Source organism: Pogona vitticeps, chromosome 2 (genome assembly GCF_051106095.1).
Source record: "Pogona vitticeps strain Pit_001003342236 chromosome 2, PviZW2.1, whole genome shotgun sequence".
Classification (NCBI taxonomy): Eukaryota; Metazoa; Chordata; class Lepidosauria; order Squamata; family Agamidae; genus Pogona; species Pogona vitticeps.
Window position 1 is genome coordinate 186,891,984 of NC_135784.1, and position 15,568 is coordinate 186,907,551.

Below are 15,568 nucleotides of genomic sequence, written 5' to 3' on the forward strand. Positions count from 1 at the left end.
TCTAAAGAACAATGATGCACGTGAACCACAAACTTCCTACTTCAGTGTTAGAAGCACACTAAATAGAAGTCACAGGTTGTGTAGTTTGAACAAATGTGCACATGTGGGAAACTTGCACATGGTGCACTCTCATCTCACAGCCACTTTTGTCTGAAAGGCATTTCCTCATTTCATGTGTTGTCTGTGATTAAAATCCAACTAAATGACCCTACTATCTGAAATCCAGTTGCTCCATGTAGTAAACTCCACTAAAATAGACCCAGTGGGGATTTGTTCATCAAATCCTCTGTACATTCTATTGATTCAAATGGGCCTATTCTAGTTGCGATGTGCTAATTACTGTTGTTAGTTACAATTACAGCAAGCCGATTTGAATCAATGGGACCTATGCAGGATTTGACACACCAAATCCTCATTAATACAGTGGCCCTACTCTAAGCAACAGGATTTTTAATTGCTGTGTACAAGGAGATGATACATACATATGTGCGCATCATTGAAGGACTTCTTTTCAGCTTAAATTTTAGTTAACATTTGGCCTTCTTAATCATCAAATAAATCTCATGCCTCTCAGAATCCCCATCTCCTTTGAAAAGACACCACGTCTCGTGGGCTTCAGACCAAAACGCAAGATTACAGTTCAGGTATCAAACCTAAGGTTAGAATCGGATGTCACTCACCTTGAACAGACTATAGACATCAGGCTGCCTTTGAAACCAGGGGGCTATCAAGGGCTGGTTTTGCGTCTTGCCTTCAGCGGGTAGGCATGGATATGGCTCAAAATCTTCCACGTGATACATAAATCCTCTTGCAGTAGTTAGAGTATCAAATCGATAATCATTATATAACTGAAAGCGAAAATCAAAGGATGAGTTAGGGAGACTACTCACCACCAATCTCAGCCTATCAAGTAGAACTGCGTAAGTATTCCAGTGTTAACCAAATCAGGGTTTTGGTTTATGGCGAGGATGCCCATGGCTGAGCACTGCATAGCCCCTCAGATCCATCAGGGCCGGCGCTATGCTGCTGAAATTTAGCAGCAAGTGCCATGGGTCTTTATAGGTTGGCTATGTTATGTTGGTAATAGACAGGAAGCAGGGCCAGAGGCACAGTTCTGATGGTGCAGTGGCAGTTTCACATGTAGGTTTTGCCAATCACAGAGAAAGGCTTGGGAGAAACCGGTTATACATTGCAAGTTTCTTGCAATTAATTTCTTCTGCAATAACAAAGGCAAAACTAACTGACTGCCACATAACAAGAGATATCTTCACTATGCAATGTAGTTAGAACTGAAGAGTCAGACGCATATAAGGTGACCTCCCGAAAACACTTTTCAAACCCTTTGGTGGCCATGACACCCAGGCTGGGTCGATGCACACTTACATTTTCTGGTGTCAGAGTTACATTCTCCTTGATGAGTACACTTTTGTCCACAACATGGAGAGAACACAGTGCACCAGGGGCAGCTTCTATCTGCAGACTGACCTCTGACTGTGGAAGCTTCTCCTTCTCTGAGAAGTCCAATGTTACCTTTGGATAGAGATGAACAGTGAAGACATTTCCGGCAGCAACTACATGGTTAAATATTTTGAGATTTGCTGCAGGTGTAAAATGGATAAACTCACATTTTTACCTTTCACAATTGGCCAATTTGAATCAGTCTAGTCCTCTTGGCTCCTGAGGGCAGAGGTTTTTTCCCCCCTCTGTCACTGGGGGCTTCTACTTTTTTACAAGCTGGAGCAATTCAAATAGACTTTCTCCTATGGGATCAGTTGTTTCATTCCCCAAAAAGACAGGAAAGGGGCATGACTGTGGATGGTATTTGGTGACGTACTAAACTGGGCATGATGTTTTGGACATGGGTAACACTCATCGCCGCATTCTTCCTCCCTATTTACAAACTACCACATTTAGCACTGGATTCTCCCACCATTACACTGATATACTACTTTAGCACTAGATCACCTTTGCATGGAATTTTTTAAAGCTAAAAATTGATATCACATCGAAACAATTCTGATGAACTACAGCAGACTACTATGTTTCTGTGGTATGCGTGTATATATTTGCACATTATGGAGAACTCTGGAAAACCATCCTTTTTCCTTAGCATCATCAAGCACTTTATGTAGCCCACTGGCTTCACAATGAATCATAAAAGGAGAGCTGGAGATGAACAGAGGGCAAGATCAAAGGAAGAGGGGCTGTGACACAGATCAAACAGCATCAGACTGACAGGCCTGTGTGGACCCTGACACTGAAACAATCCACATTCTCCATGTGATCACTTAATCTGAATGGAAGGGCGGCAGCAGGAAGGAGAGGAAAGAGCAGTGGGGCAGGAAAAAGAGGAGAGAGTGGGGTAGGGGCTAGCAGGGCAAGAAAAGGGCACAACAGCAAGAGTAACTAGGCAAGTATATGGAACGAAGTACAGTAGTACCTCGGTTTATTAACGCCTTGGTTAACGTAATTTTGGTTTACGAAGGGAATTCCATTGAAAAGAATGCCTTGGTTTATGTTTTTTTTTCCTGGAATATGAAGAAAGTTTCCCAGGATGCATTGTGCCTGGAGGTTTATAGTGCTACCCCGTTCCTATGGCAATCCGTGTTTCGGTTTATGAATTTTTCGCTTTATGTAATGTCCCGTAGAACACATTAATTTCATAAACTGAGGTACTACTGTATCAATGTGAAACAGTTTTATGTGCATGTGGTGAATGATGACAATGAATGAAGGAAATACAGATTAATCTGGGTGAGTTGTGCCCCACAGAAGAACCTGAATGATCTGTTTGTGTCTCGTTTGTTGAAACAGATCGTTCGTATTTATGATGTTCTGTTCCAAAAAGTGATGGAAGATATTTTATTTATTCTGTAGTGGTGCAGCAGGGCACCAGGGCTGGTTGGGTGGTGTCCCTTAGAACCGGGGTCCCCAACAGATCTCCCGCCCCATGCACACACGCACACACACACGGGCCCCCACATGCACGAATGGGTGCCCCCGCCCACCTGTGCATGGGTGCCTCGCTCACCTGCATACACATGCCACCCATCCGCACATGCGTGCACTAGTACCCCACCCACTCCTGTACGTGCTTTCCTTTTTTGGATTATTTTTGCTGTCTGCTGGAGATGGACTCAAGAAGAGAAGAAAATCCAGCCTTGCTCCTGGTTTTTAAGTAGTTTGAAGGGTTATTTAGGAGTTTTGAATTGATTCTCTGTTGCATGCCTTGACCTGGTTTGTTTTTGTTTTGTTTTGTTTTGTTTCTTTAAGTGTTTCGAGGATTTTGTGTGGCTTAATTTGGTCGAAGTGCCAGAAACAGGAATGGGGGGAAATGAAATAAAAGAACCTGAAAAAGTTGGTTTCTTTTGTGTTTAACGAAAGGATAGGTAAATGAAAGACATGAAAACAAATGAGGAATCCCTCTGAAAGCTGTGCAGGGGAGCGGAGTCAAGCGTGCACGCATGCTCTTCTCTCTCTCTCTCTGTCTCTCTCAATTCAATAAATTCTATGCTTTGGGAAATCCCTTATCATCTATTCCTTTCATATAAACAGTAAAAGGATGCCAGTGTCCTGTACAAGAATCCAAGTATTTTCTCCCTTTAGCTACATGCAGCTGAACAATTAATTTTTACTATAGTAGTAGCTATTCTGTAGATTACCATATTTTTTTTTTAAAGTAAATAATATTGCTGTTTTGTGTCCTTACAGAGAAGGGAACCTATGTCTTCAATTTTCTTTCCTATCTGTTGGGCTTTACCAGAGGTCATATGACCGCTATATGATTATTAGGTCATACTTTCCATCTTGGTACTGTGTTTGCTGTTGTTCAGAACCTGATGCATCCATGTCTTTTGATTTTAGTGCCTCCTCATTCTTTTCCCCTTCCCTGATCTTATTTTTACCATCTCATCTAACTAAGACTTTATCGAGACTAAACTTGCATATTTTGTACATTTCATTCATTCATTAGGCATCCTTCAGTCTCGAAAGACTACGGTAACGTGCTCTGTATGGAGGTCTTGGAACAGCGTCTAGTGTGGCTGAGAAGGCCAATTCGAGAGTGACAATCCCTTCAACACTGAAGACAAATACAATCTGTCCCCTGTTCAGCTCCCTGATTTTGCTGCTTTTGTAACTGCCTCTTTGCCTCAGCCTGCTGGACAAGGGTCTCTTCAAATTGGGAGAGGCCATGATGCACCGCCTGCCTCCAGGCTGAAGATCAACATTTACAGTTGATCTTAAAAAAGGATTTGCTATTTATAGATTGGAGTTTGGACTTTAAACAATCAATTATATATTCTGTGGCACTTGCACAAATCCTGTAGGTATATAAAGAGGATGTTGTTTGACCATAGATGGTAGTGAAACTAAAAACAATGGATATAAATGGATATAAATGGCTCTACCATACCACTTTTGGTTCAATTGATTCTAGCCATTTGCTGTCCCAGAAGCACTAACCTTATGCTTGATGCACCTCTCTGTAGGGAACTGATCCATGTCAGCTGCCACCTCACCATCAGCAAACACAGCAAAAAGTAAGAGCCAGGCAGTGGGGGCAAAATCAGAGCTTGGAGACAGGGTGAGAGAGAAGGTCCCTTTAAGTGCTGCACCTGATAGTAAAGGAAAACGCATGGTAAGAGAAAAAGAACATGTCATATGATAAAAATGAACATTCTCACACTTCACTGCAACAGAATGCTCTAGGAAATAGGGCTGGTTTCTCCAATACTGTGTCCCCAACTGATAACCACTGAGTTATTGTTGGATATTATTTACACTGAAGGACTAACTTTGTGGAGGAGGTTCTTGGAGAGGTCTGGTCTGGCCACAGTGACACCTGTCTTGGTCATAATCCTGGCTTACTATAACATGCTCTATGTGGGGCTGCCTCTGGAAAGTGTCTGGAAACTTCAGAGGGTCCAAAACGCACCAGCCAGATTCTAACTGGGACTGGTCCCATGGAATCACATAACCATCCTGTTACAGCAGCTCCACTGGCTGCCAGTCTTATATGAACAGAAGCCTTTCTCTCCGTTCCGCCACCTTCACAGGTGTGTTTGGTGGGGACACAGGAAAGGACCTTATGTGTCACTGCTCCGAGACTCTGGAACTCCCTCCCACTGGAGGCCAGACTGGTTCCCCATCTTTGCTGTCCTTCCACAAGCAGACAAAGACCTTTCTCTTCAGGAAAGCTTTCCCTCAGAAACTAGATACCTGGAGTGCAGATTTGTAATCGACTGTTGTGCTTTACTGCTTTGAATGTGTTTTTGATGTTACGATTGTTTACCATTTTTAGAATGATATTTCTGTGATCCTTTTTATTATTTGTAATAATAAAATATTGCTTTTAAATATTGTCTTTTAATGATATAAGCCACCTTAGTCCTTTTTAAGGAGAAAGGTGGGTTAATTTTAAACAAGCAAGCAAGCAAGCAATCCAACAAACAAACAAACTCAGAGAGGCTTCTGTTACAAGCTAAATGTTAAAAATGACATTTTGAGATGGCACACTACACCAGAAAAGCAGGCCCACCAAATATGTTTAGCTTGTCCTTATGTGGGGTTTCCCCGGGTCTAAGCACTACCAGTATCGCTTAGGCAGACAGAGGAATTGCAAATTCATGGCTCTCTCCCCTTGCTCGAGGGGCCCTTCCCATTCATCACTGTTCTGCAGAGGTGTGTTGACAGAGAAGGAATGGCTGCTACACTAGGCTGCTAATTTGGGCAATCCACAAGAAGTCTTGTGGTATCAAACAACTCTCCAGAGTGATGGGTACAAAAAGATACGGACATAAGGAACTTCAGCCTTGGTTCTATGGCTTAATGTTACAGCCAAAAAGCATGCATTCCATCCTAGCAAAAACTCACTTATGTAACATATGCCCATATCTTGTTTTGTGTAACCTGGGTGGTATCAGCTGGCTCCTTAGTTGAGAAATTAGTTGCAGAATATGCTTCTGTGGCAGAGTAGAAGGTCCCAGACTATTCATTTCCTATATATGTTTTTCTATTTAGCTTTGATATGAATTCCTGTACGGAGCAAGGGGTTGGACTCGATGGCCTTATAGGCTCCTTCCAACTCAATGATTCTATGTGTTGAACCCATGCTTAAGATGTTGTTGCTGCCCATTTCTTCACACTCTTTCCCCCCATTCTTTCGTTGTTCATCACCATTCTTTCTTTCTTTTCCTACATCCTACCAAGTGCAAACAATCCAGTGCACCTTCAGAGACTCCCTTCCCCAATCTTAGGTCCCCACCACCACCAGGGATAAAGTGTTCTTCCAGTAATCACTGCCTCTATGTTGCCTGTGCTGTTGGAGTGAGAACTGGGGGTGTCGAGTGGTGTAAACCCTTCAAGAAAGACTGGATATACTGCCAGTATGTACATACAGTGGTGCCCCGCAAGATGATGTTAATTAGTTCCATTGAAATCGCTGTTTTGCGAAAACATCATCTTGCAAAAAGCGTTTCCCCATTGGAATGCACTGAAATCCATTTAATGTGTTCCAGTGGGGAAAAATCATCATTGTCCAGCGAAAATCACCCATAGAGAAGCCATTTTGCGAAGCGCCAGTCAGCTGTAAAATTGCTGTCTTGTGAAAAACGGAAGCGCTGATCAGCTATAAAAATCATCATCTTGTGAAAAATGGTCTGCGAAGCACAGACCAAATCATCATCCAGGAAAATCCCCCATAGGCAAAACTGTTTTGCGAATCGCTATAGCGATCGCAAAACGTCATCGTCCTGTGGATTACCCGTTTTGCGAGGTAATCATCTAGCAGAGCCCCACTGTACTTAATAATACCCAGTATGTTTCCCATAAAGACCACAATGTGTTGTACAGTAGTGTCACACCACAGTGGAGCCTGTGCAAGTACAGCTGATGGAACTTGATGGTTTCTCCTACTTACTCTCATCTTGGCTGGTTGGCACTTCTTTTTGTCCACTGGTGACAATCTTTCCTTTTGATACAACCTGCAGGGAGATAACATGTTAGACCATAGGAGGAGCTGACATGCAAGGCTTGCAGATAGCTAAAAATGCAGGAGGAGTAACTAAAGCTATGGGTCACCAGAGCCTTGAACGACAGGTCTTATTTGGAGCTATCTCAAATGTTAAGGGGACAAAGAGCTCTTAACCCCTTCCGTGGGTTTAAAATGCTGCATCCAAACTGTTAACTGGGGCTGGCCCCTAGAAGGACAACAACCTCCCTGTTATAGCAGCTCCACTGGCTGTCAATCTATTTCCACAGACAATTCAAAGTGCTGCTTTTAACCTATAAAGCCCTAAATAGGCTTGGGTCCAAGCTATCTGAAGGGCAGCGTCTCCCTCTTTGAGCCTGCCTGAGTGTTAAGTTAATCAGGGGAGGCCTTCCTCTCTATCCTGCCACCCTCACAGGTGCATTTGGTGGAGGGATGGGAGTGGGTTTTCTTTGTTGTTGATCCTGGACTCTGAGACTCCGTCCGACGGGAGGTCAGGCTAATCTCATCTTTGCTGTCCTCCTGCAAGCAGATTAAGACCTTTCTCTCCAGGCAGGCTTTCCCTGCGTGTCTCAGAGTGTTTTTCAAATGGATGATTATATAGTTTTAAATGTGTTTTTAGTATTGATTTTATTCCCAATTTTAACATAATATTGTTTAACTCCTTGAATATTTATATACGGCTTGTTTTTTCAGTTTTCAAATATTGCCTTTTAATGATGTAAGCCACCTTGGGCCCTTTTTAAGGGGGGAAAAGGGGTAAAATATTTAAAATAAATAAATAAATGAATAAATAGTCCCATTTTAAAAACTAACATCTTTGGTTCAGTGTGAGACTTTAGGGGCGCAAATCCACTTGTGCTTTGGATGCACTGGATCCATGAAAGCTCACACTGAAGCAAATTTATTATTCTTTGAAGTCCCCCAATAATTCATCTTTTTTTGTGAACCCTCTTTTCCTTTAAATTTTTCCAATACAAAATTAAATGGAAGAGGATGTAATAGCGCAACATCTCCCTGCCCTCTGGATCCAAGAGCAACAGAGCAAAGCCTGCTCTTGAAATGAGGATTTGATCCAATGAACAGCAGATGTGCCATCTCTTTCTTTGAAGCCTAGCAAAGTACCCCATAAAGAAAACAGAGAAAATACAGCTTGAATTGTTCCATGTTTAAAAAAGCAAAAGCCCCCAGTGGCGGGGGGGAATCCAAATGGGAAGCAAAAGGACAAGATTGATTTGCATTCAATGTATAATTGCTGGAAAATATTTTAAATTCACTCATACTGTGGATAAATCCCAAAGTATTTATCAATGTGGTCGCAACCTTAACACTCTCTTATTTCTTTCTTTACCTGGTCACTCTGGTTTTGTTTTGTATTTTTCTCTTATTTATATTTACTCTTCTCCTTTAATAATTCCTTATCCTGCTTCCATATTTGTCCTACACTGCAACTTTTCTTGTTTTGCTTCTGTTTTACTTTGTCCCCTTCGAACGTTCTCTGTGTTGGCATCAATTCCTCTGTCTACACATGTGCTCTTCCCTCTTTCTTCAAAGGACTAGATGCTCACCATGTAGTAGAAATCTATGTGATTGGCTTCTGGGTCCAGTTCTGTTCTATCAAGGACGTAGTCCACTAGTATTTCCTGATCCTTTCCACAGGGCAGCGTTTCTTCCACATGATGAATCTCAAGGAAACTATTGCTCTCTGAGTAGAAGGGCTTCACCCAGGCAAAAGCTTCATTATATGTTCTGTCAAGGTCAAAGGGATCACCTTGGGTCACATTAAAAATGGAATACCTACCCTACAAAGTAAAATGGTAGAGGAGATATCAGAAACAGCCAATGGTTTAAAGGCATTTGATTACTGGCAGAGAGAACTGGATATATTTTAGAGGTTGTTAAGCATAACAGAAGTTGAAAAGTGCATTCTCAGTTACTGTTGAGATACGGAAAGTGAAAGGCTTGAGATAAGTCATACAGATTGTAGTAGGAACTAAGATGACAGAGATGCAAGAGGCAAAACAGGAACAGTAAATAAAAAAATTATAATAATGGGAAAATATTTCTACATGTATTGGAGCACAGCATCCTAATCAAAAATGGCAGGGTGACCCTCCCACTCAAACTATAACCCACCGTGAGTGATTTACACAGATTAGAGTTGCACCTCTGATATGGTGTGACCAGTCAAAACAGCATTCCATAGGTCATTCCTAGTAGGAGGGAGCAGTCACAAAAAAAGTGTGTAACTTTTCAACAGATTCTTAGCAGAGTAATAGACTTGTTCTGGGCCAAATTTGGAGAAAATTGCCTGCTTTTAGAGCAGATTGATCTTCTGTTGCCTTAAAAAAATCTTTTTTTAATGTTGTCACCCAAATATCAATATGGTCACATATTCAGCAATATATTTATAGTACAAATAATACAATTCATTCCATCAAGTTTAAAAGACAGCAGACCCATATTCCAATCTTCTTAAAATATCATGCTCTCTATTTAATTGTAAAGGAAAAACTAACAAAGAGCATCAAATGTTAATAAAATTATCTTCTTTTATTTCTCCTCTAAGTAGTCTAAGTTGTTGTTATGTGCTGTCAAGTTACCTCCGACTTATGACCCTATGAATAAGCAACCTCCAAAGTGTCCTGCCCTCAGCGATCGTGCTCAACTCTTGTAGACTCAAGCCTGTGACTTCCTTTAGGGAGTCAGCCCATCTCGTGCTGGACCTTCTGCTTTTCCTGCTGCCTTCCACCTTTTCCAGCATTATTGTCTTTTCCAGAGAATCCTGCCTTCTCATGATGTACCCAAAGTAGGACAGCTTCAGTTTCAACATTTTTGCCTCCAGAGATAGTTCAGACTTGATTTGATCTAGGACCCACTTGTTTGTCCTTCTGGTAGTCCAGGGTATCCACAAAGCTGTCCTCCAACACCATATTTCAAATGGATAATTTATTTTCTGTCAGCTTCCTTTACTCTCCAACTTTCACACCCATACATGGTGATCAGAAATACAAGAGTGTGGATGATCTCGGTCTTGATCTCCCAGTGACATACTCTTGCGCTTGATTATCTTTTCTAGTTCCTTCATTGCTGCTCATCCTAGTCTCATTCTTCTGCTGCTTTCTTGGCTGCAGTCTCCATTAAGATTGATGACAGACACGGGGACGAATATAAAAATGAATATTCGTTAAATATCCCTGATTTGTCAGAGATTTGTTGCTTGTTGCCAGAGACCCCAATGAATACGAAGCAATGAATATAACCCTTTTATATTTGTCGCTTCATTCCCTATCTGCTTATGCCCTCCACAGATCAGCTGTTCCTCTGTGACATAAGCAGAGAGGGGTTTTCCCTTCGGGTGGCTTGCTAAAGGCTGCCTGAAGGGAATCCCACCCCCAGGATTAGGACATGGTTTGTGTCCCCTTTCCTCTTCTTCCTATGCCTGCGCAGTATAAGAAGAGGAGCAAAGGGATCAAAGAGGGATCAAAGGGATTTCCCCAGCCACTGCGGGATCACTTTGATCCCTGCTTTCCCTTCTCTTGCTGTGTCCTGCAGGGGAAATAGGAGGGGGAAAGGGATCAAAGTGGTGCAGGATCACTTTGATCCCTGCCTTCCCCCTTCTTGCTAAGCCCCATGGGACTTAGCAAAAGGAAGCGGAAAGGGATCAAAGCAATCCTGCAGCCATGGCTGAGCAATCGTTTTGATTCCTGCTTTCGCTCCTCTTGCATAGCAAGAGAGCGAAAGCAAAAAACATTTTTTAATGACCCTGTGACAAACCCAGACCTACTGGGATCTGCCACACGTTAACTAAGCTGCCACCAACCATTCCCTATAAGAAGTCACACAGACCAGGGATGGATTTTTAAACAAATAAAAGAATAAGGTTTATTTAAATACAACACACAGGGAAAATAAAATGATCAGGTGAATAAGATAAAGTAACGTGGCTTATTCTCATTCATACATGCATACAGTTTGGTTCACACAGAACCCTTAACTTGAAGCACAGACCCTGAACCTATCAGTTCTGGCTAACCAACAGACACCTGAACCTATCAGGTTGGTACTCTGACACACAGTAGTACCCTGTCTGACACACAGACTCCCACACCAGCTTCTTCTTCCCAGCTGATGCTTCTTCTCCTCAGCTTCTAAACTTCTCCACACACGCTCCACATATATATACAGTACAGCCCCTCCTCCTGATGTCCCGCCTTCCACTCCCCATAGGATGGAACTTTCCCTCCAAACCCATGACAGACAGGTAACATCAGTGCTGTATGTAACACCTCCCCTCTTTATAAGTTGTTTTGTAGGGGGAAAGCTAAGGTGCTTTTTCCCAAAAAACAACCTGGATAAAACACACAACAACAGTTATACATACAATATCATACTTACTTATACTTACATTCTAAGTTAACCATGTCAATTAGGCATTTAAACATTTACCATATACATTACATCAATTTACCTTTATTCATACAAACCAAGTTCAAAAAAACCCAGGTACATTTAACTTTTTGTCATCAATATATATACATAGTCCATGTTCTTTCGCCGTCTTCATTCTTCAGGTCTTCTTGACAAGGCGTCAGCAACACAGTTCACTGACCCTCTGACCACCTTCACTTCAAAGTCATAGTCCTGTAGGTTTAAAGCCCACCTCATAAGTTTGCTATTGTGGGTTTTCATTGTCTTTAACCATTGCAGTGGTGAATGGTCAGTGCACAGAACAAAATGTCTTCCCCAGATGTAAGGCTTGGCCTTCTGGATCGCGTAGACTATGGCCAAACACTCCTTCTCCACGGTTGCCAAATGTCTCTCACCTTTCTGGAGTTTCCTACTCAGGTAGGACACTGGATGCTGGTCACCATTCTCATCCTCCTGGCAAAGAACTGCTCCTACCCCGCTGTTAGACGCATCGGTGTAGATGATGAACTCCCGGTCGAAGTCTGGAGCACGCAGCACTGGATAGTTGATTAACGCCTCCTTCAACCTCTGGAACGCCGCCTCACAGTCGCTGGTCCACGGGATGCGGTCATCAGCCTTCTTCCTCGTCAGATCGGTCAGCGGAGCCGCCATCTCGCTAAACCTCGGGATGAACTTTCTGTAGTAGCCCACCAACCCAAGAAATGATTTTACTTTTTTCTTGGTGTTGGGTCTGGGCCAATCACGAACAGCTTCTATTTTGGCCTCCAGGGGTTTTATCACTCCTCCCCCTACCATGTGACCCAAGTATTTCATTTCTGGGCTACCCAGCTGCAGTTTGTTCTCTTTGCAGAGCCTAGGCCAAAGCACTTCCTCCCCTGGATTAAAGTGCCTCTCCCCGGCTCTCTGGACACACCAGGCTTTCTTTCTGACCTTTTGAGCTTGCAGGGTCTCTGCTGCTAGCTCTAGGTTTCCCTTTAGGTCATTCCTCAAGGTGTCTATGTATGTCACAACGTCTTGTGGGTCATCCTGGGTGATCTGCTCCCAATTTTGTTTGATCAAATCGAGGGGCCCTTTCACCCTTCTCCCAAATAAAAGTTCAAATGGACTGAACCCGGTACTGGCTTGTGGCACTGATCGATAAGCAAACAAAAGGGATTGCAGCTTCTGGTCCCAATTGTTTGGATTCTCTGCCAAGTAAGCCCTAATCATGCGCATTAGAGTCCCATTGAACTTCTCAGTTAACCCATTACTTTCAGGATAATAGGCAGTGGTTTCCTTGTGCTTAATTCCACAGATTTGCCGTAAGCGTTTCATGAGCTTCGATGTAAATGATGCTCCCAAATCTGTGATTATTTCTGAGGCAAATCCCATCCTGGACATATACCCCACCAAGGCATCTGCCACTGTGTTAGTTTCAATGTTAGTCAAGGGTATGGCTTCAGGGTACCTCGTGGCATGGTCCACAATGGTGAGAATGAACCTGTTCCCCCTCTTTGTGGCCTTGGGCAAAGGTCCCACAATATCCACCCCTATGCATTTGAACGGAGTGTCAATCACAGGCAAAGGGCACAACTTTGCTTTGGTCCTGTCGCGGCTATTCCCCTGCCTTTGACACACATCACATTGTTTACAGAACTCCCTGATCTGCTTCCCTATGTCAGGCCAGTAAAAATTCTGTGTGATTCTCTGCTGTGTTTTGTTCACCCCTAAGTGCGCAGCAAACATGTCAGAGTGCCCCCTTTGTAAGATCATGGGGCGATACTTTTCAGGTACCACTAGCTGACTCCTGATCCCATCTCCCCCTTTTGAGATATTCCTCAGGGTCTCTCTATATAAAATCCCCTTTTTCTCCAGAAATCTCACTGGGGTTTCAGGTGTTAGCTGGGCGTCAGTCACCTGTTCAAAACACTTTTGGAGAGTGGCGTCTGCCTTCTGCTCTTGTCCAAATCTGCTGTCTGTGGTTAAGGTTTCCACCACAGCTTCTGAACTTCCCCCACCTGCTTCCGTCTCTGGCTCATCATTACCCCCCTGAACTGTCCCCGTGGTGGCTTGTGAGCGTGTAATCACTAGCACCCGTTTCACATGTTCAGCCAGGTCATTTCCCACGAGCACGGCTGCTGGCAGAGTCGATGAAATTGCTAGCCGCCAAACTCCCCTCCAGCCTTGAAAGTTCACAGGTACCTCCGCTACTGGCAGAGAGATTACCTGCCCCTCAATCCCTGCCACCTTCATGCTCTCATTTGGGATTACATATTCCCTAGGAATAATATCTGGATGGCACAGGGTCACCTGGGAACAAGTGTCCCGCAGCCCCCGATACTGACGGTCAAGTATTCCTACGTCCACCCCTGCTGTCTCAAACAACTGGGAATCTGTTCTCACCAGTAGGCAGCGCCTGACCTCTACAAGAGGACCATTTTCCTCAGCCTGATCAGCAGAGGTAGCTGTTCCAGATTGAGTAGCCATGGCAACAGGCTCCCTCAGTGACAATGAGCCTTGCTCTTTCTGGACACAGAACACAGCTTTTGTCTTGGTCCCACTCGAATCCTGAGGCACAATTCCTTTTAGCTGCTTTAATTTCTCACACTCTGAGATTAGATGGCCCTTTCCCTGACAGAAATAACATTTTCTGGTGTATTTTGAGTCTTTCTCATCTTGTTTTGGTTTTCCCTCCAAAATCTGAGGTCTTGGTTTCATGTCTGAGGGCTTCCCTTCACCATGGGCCCCTCCCCCTTGCTGGCTTTTCCCTGGTCCCTGAGAGTACTTGCTGTAGGTTTCTTGGGGTTTTCCTACAGATTTCTCCTCACCTAAGGGCTTTCTTATCTGGTAAATAAAATCTGCGATCTCGGCTGCTTCTGCCACAGATTTTGGTTTCCTTTCCCTCACCTGGAATTTCAGTTCCCCATGCAGGACTGAATAGAACTGTTCCAGCGCTATCAAGTCTTTGAGCTGCTGAAAGGTCTCTGTCCCCTCCTGAGATAGCCATTTCTCAAGCAGCCTCACCAATTGGGCCCCCACTTGGGTAAAAGTCTGCTCTGGTTTCTTTGTGAGGGACCTGAATCTTTGCCTCAGCTGTTCCGCATTTATCCCATGTCTTGCAAACACCAGTTTTTTAAACTCTGCAAAATCTTTCATCAGTTCCTCAGGCATCTCGGCATAGACCTCAGCCAGGCTACCACTGATTAAAGATCGCATGATGGTCATCTTCTCAGTTTCCCTCACTGAGAAGTCCACAAACGCTCTTTCCACTAAGGAAAAGAACACCTCAGGACAATCTCCCTTGTGGTACACAGGGAATTTCTTCAGGTCAGCTTTAGACAATTGGCCTCCCTCAGAATCCCTATTGTTATTATTGTTCTGGTTCATCATTTCCAATTTTCTTAATTCAAACGCCATTTTCTCTCTCTCCAATCTTTCTGCTCTTTCCATTCTCTCTATTTCAAATTGCCTTTGTTTCTCTCTTTCCTCCATTCTTTCTCTCTCTAATCTTTCCTCCATTTCCCTCACCCTCAGTTCATGCTGTTGGGCTAGGAGCAATTTTCTGAGTTCTGGGTTCTGCTCTCCTGTGCTGTCACCCTGCACTGAGCCAAATTCATCCTCAGAACCTTGGTCAACCTGGGGGTCTTTCACTTCACCCATTTCTGCCATTTGGCTTCGAGTCAAGGGCATAATCCCCCCTCAGAACAAGCTGCTTTAAAAAGTCAAGCCTCAAAATAAAACGACCACTTTTTTTTTCTTTTGCCTCAGAACCAGCCTTCCCTATAGATTGCTGCTGTCCTTCAGCACTACTTGCAACAGTAGCGATTTAGAGTCTACCCCCCTCTGCTGGGCCTCTCAGCAGGCAGGCTAGATCACTTCTACTTTACAGTTTTGCCTCAGCTTTTTTCCCGCCAAAAACAGGCTGCCTCAGAGCACCCTAATCTAGTCTCCCCAGTTGGCACGTTCTTCCACTAGCGCACCTCCCCGTGAGGTACACCTAGAAGATTACCTACGCGCCTCAGATTGTCCCTGACTAGACCCCCCTTGCTCTGGGCACACTTGCCAAGGCTTTGCTGGACCGCTGGACAACTGGACCAGTCGTATCCCACACGCTGGACACCAATCAATGTGACAAACCCAGACCTACTGGGATCTGCCACACGTTAACTA

The 15,568-nt window shown here is 43.7% G+C and overlaps 1 protein-coding gene across 2 annotated transcripts in view; it reads right to left on the reverse strand.

Moving 5' to 3' along the window:
* LOC110069780 (alpha-2-macroglobulin-like protein 1) overlaps window positions 1-15,568 on the reverse strand; it is an 84,765-nt gene that overhangs the window by 42,207 nt on the left and 26,990 nt on the right. For both annotated transcript variants that reach the window (XM_072991652.2, XM_078386670.1), the window contains exons 13-17: window positions 8,557-8,790; window positions 6,920-6,983; window positions 4,465-4,616; window positions 1,384-1,530; window positions 681-848 (exon numbers count right to left, since the gene is read on the reverse strand). In XM_072991652.2, coding sequence (XP_072847753.2) covers window positions 681-848; window positions 1,384-1,530; window positions 4,465-4,616; window positions 6,920-6,983; window positions 8,557-8,790 — 765 coding nt within the window. The remainder of the gene's footprint in view (window positions 1-680; window positions 849-1,383; window positions 1,531-4,464; window positions 4,617-6,919; window positions 6,984-8,556; window positions 8,791-15,568) is intronic.